Genomic DNA, 19,803 nt, shown 5'->3' with positions numbered 1-19,803 from the left:
CCAGTATTGGTACTGAATGACGGCCATAACGATAACCTAAATTTAACATAAATGCGTGTGGATATGTGCTTTCAAATGACTGGTTAAATTGACATTTAAGACCCACTGAGTAACCCCTTTTTAGGCTTATTTTGGGGCAGTTTACCTCCTCTTTCCAGGTAATTATGCAACACACTTTTGTCGGAAATGAACAGGAAAAAGGCACAGCCAATTAAACTTAGGATTTCGCTTCATACACTGGCGGTCTGCCGCACGCGGATTACTATATTGAACGTAGAAACGTAAACATAGTGTTCTCACTGTTATTCTATTAGTCTCCTACATTTCTAATTTTACATTTGAAAAGAGGTAAATTAGATTAGAAACAACTATAAAGGGAGGGGTTACTTGTTGGGTGCCACTGGAAAATCAAGTTCACAACACAGTAACAAATAAGAGACCTGCCACCAAATTGGCTAATAAGAAAGGTAGTGAAATGGTAAATTAAACTATAATATAACCGGTACTGCTTATGAATCAACCACGAAAATAAGAACTCACCTTTCCTGTCTTTTCAGAAGAAATGAAACACTGGCTCTCTATCATTTCCTCTGTTTTTCCTGCAAACAATATGACGGTGCCGGTGTTTGGAGTCATATCCACCGCCAGCGCCATCTCAAAGACAAGCATGCAACTATAACTGATACTTCCTCTTGATATTCCTTGCTGGTCATGTTCCCAACATTACTCTATCACTTTTCACTTCTAGATATGCGGTAGGTTCTTAATAACAAAATATATATTACTGTCATTGAATATTTAAGAAAATTTCTACCATTGAAGATATGAAGAAACTATTGCCGATTTCAGTATTTCAAATGAAGTAGGTGTGGTGAGGGCACCATTGGGGAGGGTTGTTGGCGGGGCTTTGAACTTTGTTTACTTGACGTGGTTCACCTTCACTCTCTTATAATTATGTTCCTTTTGTGACGTGATGGCCAAAATTCTTCCCTATTCAGATAGAAGAGGTAATACTTTTGTATTCTGGTGCTTAACTATACAGTTATATGTATTTTAGATTAGGCTATCGGATGTTTACATGTTTTTGTGACTTCATTGTTGACATATCGTAATGATAAAATTTCAGATGGGAGCAAACAGCTTCAGAATTTTCCAATAGCTTTCATGAATATATTTTGTGCATTTGCTGTTTGTCAAAGAACATTAGTTAGTAAGAAAGTCAATAGTTGTTAACTTTGATAACGATAAAATGGTAATTTTCTCGTTAACCACTCATCACCTTTTTTCTCTTACCATATAATACTGTAGAGCTCTTCCAGAAACGAAATATTTTACAGGTACTTCAATTGAGCGGCATTCCAAAAATAAACCATATATTCGTGATTTATTTGTTGGGTCAATGTTGGAAAAATATCACCAGGGATCTGAATATTGGGTCATATATGGTTAGGTAGAGAAAACTAAATAAAAAGTATTTCTTCTATAATGTTTCCGTTGGAAATTTGATGTTATGGTGACACGCAACCTAAGGAATACGGCGTCATTGGGGGGTCCGGTGAGTGAAGCCCACCCCCCCCCCCCAGCTAAATTGGACGCCGCCTGTTAGGTTAGGCTAGTATGTAGACCTAGTTTAGTTTTAACTTTTTTCCCATGAAAAATATATTTTTTCGCTACTTTTCTTGGTGTTTTAGATGATTATGACATTTATTTTTGGTGAAAATCAGTTTCTCAAATGCTGTGACAGGGGATAAGAATAGTTCATTTTGCTGTTTGTTTTGCAGGTAGGCTCCAAATTCCTCATGGTGATCAGGGAAGCTCTGCAAGATTTTTGCCAACATTAATAAAATATTCATTGAAGTGGTTGGCAATGCGGCAGGGTTCCGTTATAACTGAATCGTTTATCATAAAAGCTGAGTGGGGGGCCGAAGGCTGAATGTTCCTGTTCTGAATAGAATTTATGACATTCCAGGTTTTCTTACTGTCGCCTGATGCTGACTGGAGCTTATTTGTATAATAGTTACGTCTGGTATTTCTAACTCCTTGTGTTACTCTATTTCTGATACTTCGGTAAGCATCACCGAAAGTTATGGGTCTTTTTGCAAATTTCCTTTGGAGTTTGTGTTTTTCCTTTATCATTATCTTAATTTCGCTTGTGATATAGGGTTTGGAAATGGATACAGTTTTCACTGACTTAGTCTTGAGGGGGAAGCATTTATCAAAGCAAGCATTAAAGATGCAAGAAAAGTTACTGCTGTTCACGTTAGGGTTGTTGTAGGCATAGACAAGATCCCAGTTAGCATTCATTAGGTTGTTTTCAAAAAGGAGCATGTTGTCGGTGCAGTAGTCTCTGTATTGAATTGAGACTACTAGACCTTTCAGGTCTTGTGGCTGTTTTATACATGGCAAGAACTGGGAAGTGATCTGAGATATTGTTATAAATAATTCCACTTGCTAGGTTGTTAGGAGTGTTGCTAGTCCAGATATGATCTATCACAGTGGCAGAGGTGGCAGTTACTATAGTGGGTTTGGTTATAGTGTTGAAGAAAAGTTTAGAATGACAGGTAGCAAGAAGGTCTAATACTGAGGTGTCGGTTTCTGATTTTAATAGATCAAGGTTGAAATCTCCTGTGATGTAGCAGTCTTTCCTCTGAACTTATGATAGAAATAAGCTCCAAAAATTTATCAAGAAAATTCCTTACATTAGTGTGGGGTCTTCTGTAGATTATCCCTGCTAGGATATTTCGTGTGTCGTTACGTAATTCAATGAAAACACTCTCCATGAACTCCTCCTGAACCTTTAAATCATCTCTTACAGTAGTGTTATACTTGATATCAACATATAGGGCGACACCACCACTGTGTCATGACGTGTTGACGCAGTGTCTATTATAATTAGGAATGTTATACAAATGGTCAATATCGTTAGTGAGTTTGGTCTCACAGAATCCAAGTACTACATCAAATTTGTGGGCAATAGAAGATAAACACTGATCTAAAAAGGTATCTAGATGAAGGGGAATACTGCTGATGTTATGGCTAATCAAGGAGAAGGAATGAGGTAGTAGGAGACTAGAACTAAACTCGGGAGAGTCAGGAAAGTAATAGTTACAGTTGGGGTTGGTGTAACCCAGTGAGTTTTGTAGAACCATGGGTAAATGGGGTGTAAAACATACGATCTAGCACATCTAAGGGAATGACACTAGTATCATTATTGTGGGGACATTGATACTGATTAAGGAACAGTAAAAACTCAGGGTCACTGAGGTGTGAAAAAGGAAGATCTAAGAACATTATAATAGTGGGGGGCTAACGTACTCACAAGTGCTACAACCAACAGAATTAGGATGACTGTTGAGGGTAATTCCCAGATGGAATGGGAGGTGCTCCTGTCACTCGGGTTTGAGAGTTGCTGGTTTCCACCACAGAGGGTAGACGTGTAGTACTTGAGTTGGCCGACAGGGGGGGAAACTCCGCAAGGTGAAGCACTGTAGTACTTAGAGAGTTATTTACTGTACAATACCCCTTGATCCACTCAGCACAAAAGCAGAAGAGGACTAAAACAACAGAGATAGAGAAATGGAAACTGAAACTATTGAAAAGTAACCAAGCTGCTTACACTCTTAATGAAGACAGAAGGGATCATAAAGTGAATTTGCAGATGTGGCAAAGGCTGATCATAGTTTCATCATAATGTATTAATCATATTAAACATCTTCAGGCATGACTGCTGCCTTGGATATTGTAGAAGATGCACTGGCCTCCTTACAAGAAAAGGTTAGGAATCAACAAAAGAGGCCACAACTGATAGATGCTGAAACAAATACAAAACCTTTACAGTCACATGGAAATACTCAGACATCATTTACCAGTTCGCATCCAGGTAAGTATCGGAGTACGGTACAGTTCTAATAGCGTTATACTGTATACATATACAGTATTAGGGATGGACAAGATATCCAGGAATATCCAGTATCTGGCCTATTCAGCCACATTTTATTGTCTGCCAGAATATCATCTTACTACAGTATCTGACTAGGTATTTGGATATTTATTAAATGATGGAAAAATAACACAGTATGATTTCATGTTAAAAAAAATAGAAATCACACATATTTGTGTTTGAAGATCTTGTATAGTTCTGAATAAACATAATATGCATAGTTTTATTTTCTTCTCCGGGGAAGAGCGTTGAGGCCAGGTGCATAACATAAAAGGGGGATTACTCCATTACACATTTCCCTTACTTTTTTCCGATACCTGCACAGTGTACTCTAAACATTTTTATACAGAATAATAAATTGTTTATACATACAGTAATGCATACACCCTGTACCTATTTTAAACCGTGAGCTGTATGTTATCGAGTCTTAGTAGCTAAGTCTTTTATGAGTCTCTTCCCTTAATCCCTCTATCCTCATTAGACCCAGCTCATGCCAACCTCGGGAGAATTCTTTGATGTAACCCCTGCAGTTCACAAGGGATCACTGTACGTACAGTAGTGTACAACACTGTACAGTGGTCCCTCGGTTAACGAGCACAATCCGTTCTAGAAGGTTGCTCATTAACCGAAAAACTCGTTAACCGAAACCATTGTTTCAATGGGTTTTTGGGTAATTGGTTCCAGCTCACCGAAAATTGCCTAAATTCAACAAAAAAGGTAGAAAAGTACACTTACTTTGAGGTGTGTATGTAGAAGGCTCCTCGATGATGATGATGGGAATTAGAATGGGGGTGGAGAAGGGAGAAGAGAAGTCACCCCATGGCACCATTTCACCCATAAAATTTTAGTTCTCTTGGTGCAATTCAAGATTATTTTCTTTAAATCAACACTGCACTGCATTATATATTGTCAATATGTAAAATAAATTTCAAAATGACCAATAATTTGCTTGCAAAAACAGAAAAACAGCATTTAGTTGGAGAGTCTCAAGTAAGATGTTACCTCCACTGAAAAGACACAAAGGCTGACGCCTGTATGGTGTGTTGAGAGGCTGGATGGCACGCTTAAAACTAGTTCCATTACCTTCAATTATGTTCAACAATTATAATTGTTAAAATGAGTAAAAAATTTAATATTAAAATTTTAAAATTATTGAATACAGTAGTATAAACTTCTTGATATTTGCTAAAATGGTAAGGAATTTAAGCCCTAGAACCGATTATTGTATTAGCTGACTAATACTACAGCTGGTGGACCGCCAAATGCAAGCGAAATCATGTTCAGGTTGGCTCGTAAGAAACTCGTTAATCGAGGGATTGCTCGTTAACCGAAGTTAAGAATCTTATGGAAGGTAACTCGTTAACCGAAATCTCGTTAACCGAAATCTCGTTAACCGAGGCGCTCGTTAACCGAGGGACCACTGTATATAGTAATTAGCTTGAACCATTATATTCTATGTGCCCCATAGGATGTTGACTTTAATTTGTAAATTAGTTTATTGTTTACAGTTAATCATTAGAGGTCTTTAATTACTGTATACTGTACATTAGGGGGCAGGGAAAAAACACTTTTATTTGAGTTGCAGGCTGCACTTTTCAGGCATCGTTTGTATGGCTGTAACAAACACCTGTGCAAAATTTCATGCCATTTCATGCATACTTACCCTGCCGCATCGCGAACGACTTTTTGTCAACTTTTAGTGTATACCAAAAATTAGGTGTCATTTAATGTTTTCCAGGATAATGATAAATTTTACATGGGTGATATCGATTTAATTCACATGTTATTTTACAGGTACACCGTATAGAAAATCATTACAAGTTCATATTGAAATTCTTTTTTGTGCGGAACCTTGGCATCATTTTCCTAGACAATAATCTTTGCCTAATATATCCATCTCTCGATTCGTATCCCGTCACTTCAGTGCAAGCTTCAGTCATCACTTTTATGCCTCTCTCGACCGCCTGAGTGCTGTTTGGCCACTTGGGCACCACTAATGGTGTCTCAAGAATGTCATTAACCTGTAGATTTGACAGAGAAGCAATGTAAGGAGGCTCAGTCTTGAGTTCATTCCTCCAGTTAATCATGGAATGATAGTTTTTTGCTTGCCACTTTAGTTTCGGAGTCACCACCTTTCTCATGTTGACTACAGGAGGCACATCCTCATTCCCATCTCCATCTTTACCCTCCTCATCAGTATAGTTTAACAAATTCTCGTCAACAGCAGCATCAGAATCTTCCTCCCCCTCTTCAGATCTGCCAGTGCATTCTTCCTTTTGCCGATTCTCCTCTCTAATTTTTCTTATCATTGAGACAGATTTTTCTCTAACAGTCATGTCCTCATCTGCACACATACCAAGAAGAAGTTGATCTGTGTGGGCGAAGTATGCATTTCTCTGGACAGCCTTCTTCACTATCGTCTCCTCCTCACTATTCAGGTGTTTCATATATAGCAGGGACTGGAATACGTTCCTTGAGCCGTGTGTTACGTAAGGGTGTATCTTGATGTAAAACCACATTGGAGCACTGAACTTTATTATTGTAATGACAATTCTTTTCAACTCATGGCTGGGTCTTGATGTTGCTACATACAGCCTGAGGATTCTACTCCATAAGGTGTTCCACCTTGACACACAGGGAGGACCTGGCTCAATAGCAGCCAAGTCATCTTCAACAACACCTGTGATAACTCCTTTACAAATCCTATACAGGTATTTCTGATCCCAGGACAGATCTTTCTCCACTTCATCATTAAACACAGGGAAATCAGGGAAACTGACTGGCTGGAAGGCGACAACTGGAAGCTCAGACAAAGACTCCTTGATCTGCTTTCCAATGGGACCACGCCAATGCTCAGGACCACTTGGTTTACCATCATAGTGATAAAAAACTGCGCGGAAAGGCAGCTCATTTCCGTGAAGCTGACATATGAAATAATGGAGCGGGTGACCAAGTAACATTTCAAGATGATGAATGACTCCATTTTCTGATCCTACATTTACATTGGTTCCATCACAACCAACACACACAATGGGCTGCTGGGTTAGATTTTTCTCCACCAGAAACTCGTGAATAGTTTTGGCAATCTGCTTTCCGTGTCCAGTCTTGGGAGTCACATGTGTGAGATATTCATTGCCAGGCTCAACCATGATGACATAATGATCTTTCACCATCATCCTCGAACTCCATTTCTCGGTCTTCTCATTCTTTATCATCACACGAGTGGCGGTCTTCTTACCATCAAAATAGAGTGACGTCAAATTATCTAAACTAGCCATCTCAATTTCTTGCCTCTTAAATCGGTATTTTTGTCTCGCATCCCGCAGCTTATGTGGTCCAATAACCTGACTCTTGTCATCCTTTGTGATAATGCCATAGTCAGTTAAGGTGGCAGTAGCAATGGCAGCTCCAGCATAATCACTAATCAAGTATCGGTCACAAGCGGCAGCCAGTGTAGGGAGTCTTGTCCGGTTCTGTGAACTGGTGTCTGTCAGAGCCCTTGGATCAGGGACAAAATCAGCATCAGTATTGACGAGAGGAATATCTCTTGAATCATCTGAATTATCCTCAACATAAGGAATATCTCCAGCTACCAGATATCTATGTTTTTGCTCAAGCTGTCTCCTAACTCTGTCCGCATCATGCTTCTCTCTTGCCGTCACTCTGTCCCACATCTTCGTCACTTTCATGTCAACCCCTGCAATCTTCATCTTCCTATCACCTCGCTGGTCAAGGAGAAACTGCACCTCACGTTTGGGAACTTTTATAACACAATTACATGCCAGGTGATATCCGTCACACTCCTTAACTATGCACTGAGGAAGCACGTGGTGATCCTGCGGTGTGAACTGCTTAACGGTAACTATTTGAATAATTTCAAGTGCGCCAACTTACCCAGGTCTCCCCTACATTACAGTACAGTAACACAACATTGAGAAATGAAATGAGAAAAGGCTGATAATCAATATAGACATAGCACCATACTCATCTGCAACAAGACAACTTAAATGAAATAAGAGATATGAAAAAAAAGTTGATAAACACTGAACAGAACATTGCACCGCCACAGCGGCTGTTTGGCTAGTACTGTAGGTAAATTTAAAAATTTCAGTAGAAAATGCGGCAGACTAAACCTCGACATATCAGCTTCAAATTTGGCATGGAGTCTTAGATATGTATAAGGAACAATGCCTGAAGAGTGCAGCTTTGAGCAAAATTTCACTGCCCCCTACTGTACATGTAATTTACTTATTTCTTAAAATAATCATACTGATAATCAAAAGTGTTGTACGTATTTTTTAATGCAGTAAGAAAATTAAACTTAATGGTGTTCCAACATTTTACACCATGTGTCAGTTTGTACTGGATGATAATAATGATACACATCTGTACCTCAGTTTCCTTTCTGTCCTTCAGAATCCATTCAAAAGAAGCAAAAGGACACGAGTGTATTAATTCACCGCAAGCCAACTGGAGCATCACAGGTAAGTTGTAAACATTGATCATTACAGATACAGTTATAATCTTTTTCCCAGGTTCCTTCAACATGATACTCACACATACATACACACACATCTAAAACAAGTACCATACAGCTGGGTTTCATCCAACATGGATTTGGTTATACATGGTTGAATAAATGTTACTACTGTACTTATTTGCTGAATGCTGATAAAATTTGATTATACTGTACTAAGATTAAAAAAAAATATAATGACAACAATTTAAGTTGCAGGATAAACAACTGTCTTTACTTCCCCAAATGTTAACGTCAGGCAGCCATTTGCAGCTTAGTGGACTGGAAGTGCCCAGTGTCAAACTGTTGACACCTAAGACAGGAAGCATGAGCTGTATCCACTCAGCCACCACACATTGCTATAGATGTAGAGAAAGATAATATGGTAAAGAAATATTGAAATGAATTTAACTAAACATAATAAAGTTAGTGTCATATATATACCATAAGATAGGGTGATTTAGGAAAAAAATTCTGAAAGAAAGGTTGAAGAGGTGACAGCTGGTAGACAATTACAGCAAGCAGTTTTCTTGGTAACAAAATGTTGCCCTAACTGTAGTATACAGCAGGTTATGATTCTGAACCCCTCAGATGTAACCTTACTGGAGGTGCAGTATGTGAAAATTGTCTTCAACTTGAGGTGACTTCAGACAGCTCATAAGTGACTTGGAGCATGGGGATGAAATGTGTGAGGTTGGTGAACAAGATACTTCTGCGTCATGTATTTATAAGAACCCCATTTAGATAAGATGGAGCACATGGTATTTGGTGCTAATGTAAATTGCTGGTCACAGATCAGTACAGTCGGCCCTTAACATACGCGGGGGTTACGTAACAGAGATACCCATGGATGTTAAAAATCCGCATATATGTGCTGCCCCCCAAAAAAAACCCTGGTCCCCCCATATCCTTATTTACCTTATATACCTGTGTGTAGTTCAAGTTTTTAAGACCAAATTATTTGGCAAAAAATTGGGGGTCGACCTGTAAACGGGTAATAGTTTCTTTAGGTTGAAAAATGTTTACCAGTAACTACCAGTAAACAATGGAAACGACGCACCACCAGCTGTGAGTGTCGGTACAGTTGCTAGGGCAGATCTCTTGCGTCATCATAGCAAGCCCAAGTAGCCAAATGCATGGTATGGTATGCACAGGACGATGTGAAACATAAAGTATTCATTTTTTAAAGTTTATTTATAGATACTGCACATAAATTTTTGTTCATTACATTTGAAACATCAATCTTTGTTAATTAAATTTGAAACAAAAGAAAACTACGATACCGTATTTCTAAATACCTGGTATTTTCATTAAAATATTACATCACAAGTATATTTTACCTTAACTGTGACTGAATGAATATAGATATTCTCAGAAATAAACATGGAAATATAATATTTTTGCTGGAATGACGTACATATTACAGTGGAAAGACGAAAACAATGACTTTCGCTTTCTTTCGTTATTCAAAAGATTTTACCGTAATCGCTTTTCGAATGGTTTTCAGTTAAAAAACTGTTGTACTCGTACTGTATTACAATAATATTCTATCCTATCATTAGCCTTATAATCCCACAACTGAAAACCATTCGAAAAGCGATTACGGTAACATCTTTTGAACGAAAGAAAGAGAAAGTCATTGCTTTCGTCACAATTTTATCCCACTTTTCACTGTAATACATACATCATTTCAGCAAAAATATTACATTTCCATGTTCTCAGAAATAAATGGTAGTTTTGTTGAAACGTAATGTACAATACAGTATTTAATATTAAAATGCAAAAATAGCTATAAAAACAATTAATACACCCGTAATGTACTGGCTGGCATCTCCACTCGTCCCTGCTCCCGCGTCCAAGGTCACCACTCCTCCCAACTTGCTCCCTCCGCTCCCTCCTCTCCTCCACCTCCTCTGCCTCCTCCACCCCCTCTGCCTCCTCCCCGTCACTACTGCCGACAACGAACACAAATGTTTTGTGAATAACTGCACCTCCACTTCCTATGTACAGTACTGAACTGTACTGTGCTGTGCATTTTTACAAACAATAAACATAGCAAGAAAAGCTATTAAAAAAAAAGAGATAAAAATTTCACTTTACTGTACAGTACCTATCCTCGGCGACAGGACGGGGGTCATCGGGCTCATCGTCACTCAATTCCATAACGAGTGGTGAAGTGGGGGCGACGGTGGATTCAGCTGCTTCCTCACTGCCGCCAGTGATTGATGGTGTTAAATCTCTCCTTCGGTGATCAAAGAACATGGTGATGGGGAGTTGTCGTCTCTTTCTTTCATTTCTTCCATGATGTTTTTGTATGGAGCGAAAACGCCATCCATCCCTCGCATGAATTTCAGGGCACGCACCATGGAGGGGTCCATACTATAGGTCAGGTTTTTCAGTGCCTCAATATTCCTGGTCATCTCCCCCAACTTCTCCAACTTTATTTCTTGGTGCTCTTCCTCATCCTCTTTCCCTTTCGCTTCCTCTTCCTTGCCTGAGTCTACTAACTCCTGTAGATCCTCCTCGGTCAGCTCAGTGTCGCGCGCTTCAATTAGCTCCCTAATCTCGTCCTCTGCCATGTCCCGGAAGCCTTCAGCAGCCACTTTCCTTGACAGTGCCAGGGTCTTTCTGAATATTTTCATTAAAATCCATCAAAATTATTTTCCTTGTCATCGTCTTAAGCACCAAACAGCTCCTCCCAGTCTTCTCCTTGAACAGGGCTAGAGGGTACGTGTTTTTCGAACCGTTTTCAATTAAAAAAATGTTACAGCACATGTATATTTTACCTAAACTGTGCCTGAATGAATATATTCTCAGAAATAAATAGTAGTTTTGCTGAAACGTGATGTATTTCAATGTAAAATAGGATAAAATACATGACGAAAACAAAAGACTTTACCTAACCTTCCAATGTTCAAGAGATGTTACTCGTTTTTTTAATAGTTTTCGGTTAAAATACTGTTATATTACAATGATATTATATTCATACTGTGCTTGATATACTACATTCACGGAAATGTAATATTTTTGCTGAAATGACGTACGTATTACAGTGGAAAGTGACGAAAACAATGACTTTCGCTTTCTTTCGTTCAAAAGATGTTACCGTAATCGCTTTTCGAATGGTTTTCAGTTAAAAAAAACTGTTGCATCACAAGTGAATTAGGATAGAATATTATTGTAATACAACAGTTTTTTAACTGAAAACCATTCGAAAAGCGATTACGGTAACATCTTTTGAACGAAAGAAAGCGGGTCATTGCTTTCGTCACTTTCCACTGTAATACGTACGTCATTTCACCAAAATATTACATTTCCATATTCTCAGAAATAAATAGTAGTTTTGCTGAAACGTAATGCATTTCAATGTAAATTAGGATAAACTACATGAAAACAAAAGACTTTACCTAGCCTTCCGATGTTCAAGATATGTTACTCGTTTTTTTAGTAGTTTTCGGTTAAAATACTCTTATATTAGTGATATTCTATTCATACTGTGCTTGATATAATACATTCACGGAAATATATTTTTGCAACTACAATGCTGATGTCAACACAAGCGTGGTTACAGCGAGACTGACTGAGTGAGGGAGAGCTATGTGTGTGTGTGTGAGGTTGCAGGAGCGGGCAGTGTCCCGTGTTCGGTGCCGCGCGCGAGTTGAATGTACTTCAATGTACGGAATATTCCTCCGGCGGGGCAATCCGCGTATTTGCAAATCTGTGTATTATAAACCAGCATATGTTAAGGGCCGACTGTAATAGGTTAAGTATGATATTTTTAGGGTTTCATAGTTAAATTTCTTTCCTTTCTGAATACTGTTTAGTTGCACTCAAAGTAGTGTTACTGTATACAGTTTAGTTAAATAAGTGTATAAGGCAGATAAACATAAATTTTCTAGTTAGAAAAAAAAAGTCTGGAAAATGGTGGTAAGTTTTATTTTGCTAGCTCTTAAAAATGAGCCCATAACAGAACCAAATAGCGTGTTATTTTCACATTATACATTACAGTTTTCTTGAAAACTTTTCCATTCTCTTTTGACTGTACAGTACAGTATATGTAATTTTGTTGCTGCAGATTTTGGCTTTTTTTTCTGTTTCATTTACGTTTGAACCAACCCCCAGATTGTCTGGACAGGCTGAAACAGGTACAGCCAGGGAATTAACTCTGTTGTCCAAAGTCACCCCAGACCCATCTGAACTCACCCCATCTTCTCTTAACAGAAAAAGTATGATGTTTGCTTAACCCTTTCACAGCGGGAGGTTACCGTAAGCTGAATAAAATCGTCTGGCGGAAGCCAGAATAAAATGGCAAGCTCGTGACACGCTGTGAAAGGGTTAATTTCTGTTGACACATATGGATAGCCTATTACTGTAGTTCACGGCACCAGTAGCATACATAATATGTGCCTCAAGCCTTCAAACTTAAACTGCAGCTTTAAAAAAAAATCAAACTTTTTTCTAGAGATCCAGAGGTCATCATCGGCAGTCAAAAGAAGAAACAATAAAAAACCCCAAAATGCAGAAATCCATTCCAGAATCACAGCAACAGCAAAGCCGTCACAAGAGATCGCAACAACTGTCTAGTAAAAATTTACTATCCAGTAATGATACACTTGAAACAAGTTCTGGGTATATAGAAAGGAACACATCTCAAATCCCTCTAATAGGTTGCAGTGATTCAAGAAAAGGGGAAGGGCAAGAACAGATCACTAAAAATCTACATCTTGCATCTTCTATGGGGGCAATAAACAGTCAAAGAGGAGGATGCATGTCTAAACATTCCAGCAATAGTTCTTCCAAGAAAAGGAGTTACAGAAACGGAGAGAAATCCAGTGCTACCAGTAGTTCCTCAGATGAATCACTGCTGAGAAAGAGTTATAAATTACAAGGAAAACTTCCTCATCGGAGTTCTCGACAGTCGCACAAAATAATTAAGGAAAAGAAGGTTCCTCCACGTATTACAACAATTCATGTGTCAGATTCAAGTTACGCACAGCCCACCTTAACATCACAGCTTCGGGATGAACTTTTAAGTCAAAAGAAGGAAGAGAAAGAAAACCTTGTGCCTTTCATTCCTTGTGGATCAAAGGTGAGAACAAGAGTACAGTGTCCTTTTTGTATCATTAAAGAATAACCTATAATTCTAGAAATAATAGTAGCTAATATTGTATAATTTTAATTTTCAGATACTGTACTCACACCAAGTATGGTATATAATAAAATGGAACACTTTAATGAATATCTTAAAAAAAATATATGTACAATACTGTATACAGTACATACAGTATTAAGAAATTATTTCCATGTACAGTATTGGCTTTCTTGTTTTTGTATGGGGTTATTTATTTACCTAAATTAGGCTGATTTTCCAGGTCCTGTAAATTAAAAGCAATACTGTATTATGAGTTGTACTGGAACATCAGTTCGTTCTACATTACTGTACTTTATTAGATGGTAAGAGTTGGTCATGTAATTCCAGTTACTGTACTATAGTTAAAAAAGAAATGACTAAAATCTTTCACCAACTGGGATATTCATAAGAATGATTGTACAGTAGTAATAGTAATTGGTAAATTGTCATTGAAATCCAGTTCTAGAATTTGATATAATTGTTACTACAGGGTGTTATACAATTTCTCATTCTTTTATTTTATTATTATTGGTATCTTCACAGAGCAAGAGCTACCATGTGGGAGTAATAGTACAACAACAGTTGGGTCGCTTAAATAATATGCCAGCTAAGGAACTTGAGCACCTCACAGGTACTTGTTACATTAACATTTTACTGTAGTACTGTATGTGAAGTTTTGTAATTATTGTAGAGGGTTAGAGATGCTGTCTGTGTAGATGTTATGGATGATTTAATTAGATGGGTAACCGTGAGTTGGAGGTGTGAAAGATCTCAGGAGTATTGTATATACATATAGTATGTATAGAGGGACAGTTCTGGTTTTCACTCTCCAAGACTGTGGCTACACTCTCTCTATGTATCTCTTTATTCTTGAGCTTTCCTGTTCTAAGTTTCTCTTAAATCTCCATGCAAATATTCTTATACTGTATATTAGACCTTCCCTAAATGATAAAGCTGCAGGAACAGATTACAGTACTCTTTTAAACATTTTTTTATTTATTAAAAAAAATTATGCTCAAGACAACACCTGTACAGTCGACCCTCGTTAATTCGGACCCCTTTAATCCGGATTTCGGATGATTCGGACAAAATATGAACGATTTTTTTTTTTTTTTTTTTTTTTTTTTTTTTTTTTTTTTTTTTTTTTTAGATTTGTAGGAATATTACCAACGCGGACCTTAAGCTAAAATGCTGGTCCACCCACTGCTGGGATAAAACACCAGCGTCTTTTTGGTTAAATGTAACATCACCACTAGTGTGAGGGGGGGGATGCAACTTTTAGCTTCAGACATGAAAAATATTTACCATTTACTGCCAGTAAACAATGGAAACGTAAAATATGTACCAGTTAGTAATGAAAAGTTGTGCAGTTCCTTCAGCAAATGAAGCTCACCAACTTACAATAGGCTAAATTACCTTACAACGTGTTTTCAGTAGTCTATGTTGAAGTTCTTAGCACAGGCTAACTTATCATATCATATACGGTATCACAGTTCTCATTGGTCTACAAAAAATACCGGTAATAAAAACCTTTTTGATATTTCACACTTAATATAACACCCGGTAATCTACTTCAACCTCCTATTGTTTATAACGACGCATGACGCACCACCAGCTGTTGAGTATCAATCAGCTAGACGGTACACGTGTTTTTCGAATCATTTTCAGTTAAAAAACTGTTGCAGCACATGTATATTTTACCTTAACTGTGCCTGAATGAATATATTCTCGGAAATAAATAGTAGTTTTGCTGAAACGTGATGTATTTTAATGTAAAATAGGATAAAATACATGACGAAAACAAAAGATTTTACCTAACCTTCCGATGTTCAAGAGAAGTTACTCGTTTTTTTAATAGTTTTTGGTTAAAATACTGTTATATTACAATGGTATTCTATCCATACTGCGCTTGATATAATGCATTCACGGAAATGTAATATTTTTGCTGAAATGACGTATGTATTACAGTGGAAAGTGGGATAAAATCGTGACGAAAACAATGACTCGCTTTCTTTCGTTCAAAAGATGTTATCGTAATCGCTTTTCAATTGGTTTTCAGTGAAAAAACTGTTGTATTACAATAATATTCTATCCTAATTGACTTGAATAAATACTACGATACCATATTTCTGAATATTTTCATTAAAATCCATCCAAATCATTTTCCTTGTCATCATCTGCAGCACCAAACAGCTTCTCCCAGTCCTCTCCTTGAACAGGGCTAGAGGGTACGTGTTTTTCGAATCGTTTTCAGTTAAAAAACTGTTACATCACAAGTATATTTTACCTAAACAGCGCCTGAATGAATATATTCTCGGAAATAAATAGTAGTTTTGCTGAAACGTGATGTATTTCAATGTAAAATAGGATAAAATACATGACGAAAACAAAAGACTTTACCTTAGCTTCCGATGTTCTTGAGATGTTATTCGGTTTTTTACTAGTTTTCGGTTAAAATACTGTTACATTACAATGATATTCTATTCATACTGTGCTTGATATAATACATTCACGGAAATGTAATATGTTTGCTGAAATTACGTACGTATTACAGTGGAAAGTGGGATAAAATCGTGACGAAAACAATGACTTTGAAATATAATGCAATATTAACCCCTAAATCGGTTAATTTGGACAATCGGCTAAAACGGACACCCTCTCCCCCCCTATTAGTCCGAATTAACGAGGGTCGACTGTACTTGTATTGTTGTGCATTATAATGCAGGTAAACCCTGATTTACAAGGATTTAATTTATAAAAATTTAAGAGAAAACTAAATTTATACTGTACAAGGGTTCCCCGGGTTATGAACAGATTCCATTACTGAGGACGTTCTTAAGTCGAAACACATACTATGTGCATACTGTACTTACAGAACAATGTTTAAAATCCCACTTTATCATAGCCAAAGTCTTTATATACATCTAAAATCACTTAATTTAAGAGAAAAGAAGAAATAGAATGACAAAATACAGTAAATGAAAGTAAAAAATAAGTCATCGGATAATAAAATACTGTAAATTTAAAGTTTAACCTCGTTCACGTCGGTGGGCGTTCGTAAGTCAGGGACCCCCTGTAACATGCTTTGATTTATGGGCAAAACCCCCTTAATCTATAAGAAAAAAATACCCTGTACAAGTATGCTAACGTATTTTACTAATCTATTTCATTACAGTATTCTTTAACTTTCACAATGTTAAGTCTACAAATAAGCTTTCAATGTGTCATCATTTTCCTATAATCACCATATAACATACAATAACTGTACTTTTCTTTCATGTGATGACAAGTGATTTCATCACTCACACCACACAGTCATGGAACCAGTTGCCTGATTGTCCAATTTCTCCCCACTTATTCTCATGTAATACTGTATGTAGAAAATAATAAAAAAAAAAATTATTCTCAACAATTATATACAACAAAGGTGTACAGTTGGAAGAGAAAGTGTGGAATTTGAAAATGAAGAAATGGTTGGAGGTGTGGATATTACTGGAAAGGCTTAAGGGAGGGTGAATTGAGTGTCAGTTCTGAGCGATAATATGTGTTAATACTTTTACTAACACCAAACTTGATGTTTTGACTGCCTTGATGGTTGGTAGCTTCTATCAGATATGTTACAAAATTTTTAATTTAAAAATACATTTTCAGATTGTACAGTATTACCTTTTTACAGTACAGTATTTGTATTGTTCAGTGGTGAACTTAAGTGCTATTGAAAGATCAACAAGTATCCTCCTGAGCTGGAACCTCAATTCATGGCTACAGTTCTTAGTTTGATTAGCACTCATGTTACTAATGTATAGGTCTGTATAGGTCTCACGTATGCCATTTTCCAGTCCCTGGTGATCTTTTACTTCTCCATGCTTCTGCAGAACGGGATTTTAAGGGGCTCGGCAAGGTCATTGCACAACTCTCTTTGCACTCTGGGATGCACGCTGTCAGGGCCCGGGCTTTTATGAACCTTTAGCTCTGACAATCTGCTCCCAATACAGTACTCGCTTCTGAGAACATAATGTGCATCAGTGCTGTGTGAAACCATTAGAGAGAACTGTGGTCTTTCAGCTTTCAATTATAACTTATGCCTGGCTCAGATGACACCTGTACAGGTATTACCACCTGAGTCTAAGGGTTGAAACTAGGGACCCTTGACATTAGTGGTTGGAATTAATTCTTTAATTAGTTAGTTTTGTGTCTTCCAATCATTTTCAGATATCCATCTAGGTAGTTGATGCTGGATTGGGTCATTCAGTGAGAGCAATCAAGTAACCTGTTAAGTCTGAGCTAACTCCTCCACCTACAGTAATATCCCTGACTTTCTCCCAGGGTCATAATGAGCTGTTTACTTATTTTCTCCTCCAGTGTGAACTGATGTAAGTGGAATAAGAAGTTCTGGAGAATTTTCAGAATAGGATTGAACTTGCTCAAGTAGGATTTGACTATTCAGGCCTTGGCATTGCACATATTTTAATGAATCAACAGGGTATGATCTGTATAGCTACAAGACTTAAGTGTTTGTAATGAAATGATTTTATGTATTTTAAATGGACTACAGTCCATATTTACCTCAGTTTCCTTGATTCAGGCTTCATTATGAATAGGATTTTAGGATCAATCCATTATTTTTTTCAGACCCCCTCTCTTCTAAACAAGAGTCAGATGCCAATGAAACTAGGAGTGACTGCGGAAGTGTAACAGAACAGACTATAAAGAACGCCATGGCCAATATCGAGCAACACATAGCCATGGCTATGAATCACCTTTAAGAACTAGAAAGCATTAACCTTAACAAATAACTTTCCATTCTACTGTGATATACATAATTTTGTGATATATGATGGGAACTGGTTTGACTCCATTTGAGCTTAAAGTAAAATATTTTAAAATAAAATCTTGACATATCTTCATACTTGTTTGTTATACAATTGTGTAACTGTCCAACTACGGTACTCAAATACTTTTAATCTATTCTAGTTACAGTTGCCTCCATTTATAATGGGTACAGTGGCTGGCATGTTTTGTGAGTTGTGGCACCACTTTGTTTATATCATTGTAAACCTAGCAGAATAGACAACTATTTGCTATAGTAACCAGACCAAGCATGCTACATAAGCAGTCCTTCCTCTATCTGTGAATGCATGCATTTCCTGCATGGTTATAGTTTTAATATAGATTAATTATCAAGTAAAACGTCATTGGCTGCTATATTTTGTCTAGTGGGCGGTGGTGCCACATCTCACAAAACACGCTAGCCACTGTGCCCATTATAATAGGAGGCAACTATGCCTGTATTTTAATCATATGTATTGGATACTATTTTTGCTTTGGAATATTTGAATATGCAACATCGTGTTTTTTTGCATATTATGATTATTTTCATTGTACTTAATGCTAAATTTGCTATACTAATGCAGTAAATTGGGTTATTCTGTATACAGAATACACATAAACATACTGTATGTCTATGGGTGAAGTAAAGGGTTTATCCTTCAGTGGTTGTCTTCTTTGGCATTATTTACTCTCCTATTAACAGTACTGTATAGGACCTATAACCTTTTCTTATGGGTTGTATAAAGTGATGGGTAAATCAGATAAAAATTTTAAGCCATATGTGGAGAGGGAAAACCATAGTAAAAACTATCTGGTAAGGCATCTAGAATAAATGTTTGGCAGGTAAATTAGGTAAGAGTGTTAGCAAGCACATGGCAGTGAACAGGTTCAACACAGGTGTAATGTATGTATCTGCAGACATACTTAAAGTTGCCTCAACATGAACGTAACACAGCCTGGAAGTGTGTGAGGGCTCGGGTATGAGATGTGGCAACACAGCGCCATAGTCAGGACTGAATGAATGGGTGTGAAACAGTGAAATTACTGTACCCTGTTTATGATAAGATAAAACAAAAAGGAGATTAATAGATAAAAAACCTTGTAATATGTGTTATGTACAGTAGTAACATTGTTGTGCAGCTATGACCGAGCGACGAGGACTGAACTACCGGGAACCAGGAAATAGTAATCCACCGTTTCACGGCCATGGCTACGGCGCTGCGTTGCCACATCTCATACATGTGGTTTCACACACACACCCAGACCGTAGTATGCTCATGTGGAGGCAACTGTACAGTCGACCCTCGTTAATTCGGACCCCTTTAATCCGGATTTCGGATAATTTGGACGAAATCTGAACTAAGCGAGGGACTGTCCGTATCAAAT

The 19,803-nt window shown here is 37.4% G+C and overlaps 1 protein-coding gene across 1 annotated transcript; it reads left to right on the top strand.

Moving 5' to 3' along the window:
* Positions 1 to 882: 882 nt before the first annotated feature.
* LOC121855029 lies at positions 883 to 19,079 on the top strand. Its single transcript, XM_042349864.1, has 6 exons — positions 883 to 1,007; positions 3,719 to 3,880; positions 8,357 to 8,424; positions 12,919 to 13,545; positions 14,131 to 14,218; positions 18,220 to 19,079. The coding sequence occupies exons 1-6, from the start codon at positions 974 to 976 to the stop codon at positions 18,351 to 18,353; spliced, it is 1,113 nt and encodes a 370-aa protein (XP_042205798.1). The 5' UTR covers positions 883 to 973; the 3' UTR covers positions 18,354 to 19,079.
* Positions 19,080 to 19,803: the final 724 nt, after the last annotated feature.

Source organism: Homarus americanus, unplaced genomic scaffold (genome assembly GCF_018991925.1).
Source record: "Homarus americanus isolate GMGI-L3 unplaced genomic scaffold, GMGI_Hamer_2.0 scaffold1024, whole genome shotgun sequence".
Lineage (NCBI taxonomy): Eukaryota > Metazoa > Arthropoda > Malacostraca > Decapoda > Nephropidae > Homarus > Homarus americanus.
The sequence above is the reverse complement of the archived record's forward strand: the minus strand, read 5'-3'. Positions and strand labels throughout refer to the sequence as shown.

Coding starts and splice junctions, on each gene's coding strand:
- LOC121855029 (XM_042349864.1), top strand. CDS start 974: ATGGCCAAAATTCTTCCCTATTCAGATAGAAGAG. Junction 1,008..3,718: donor TCCCTATTCAGATAGAAGAG/GTAATACTTTTG, acceptor AAACATCTTCAG/GCATGACTGCTGCCTTGGAT. Junction 13,546..14,130: donor TCATTCCTTGTGGATCAAAG/GTGAGAACAAGA, acceptor GTATCTTCACAG/AGCAAGAGCTACCATGTGGG.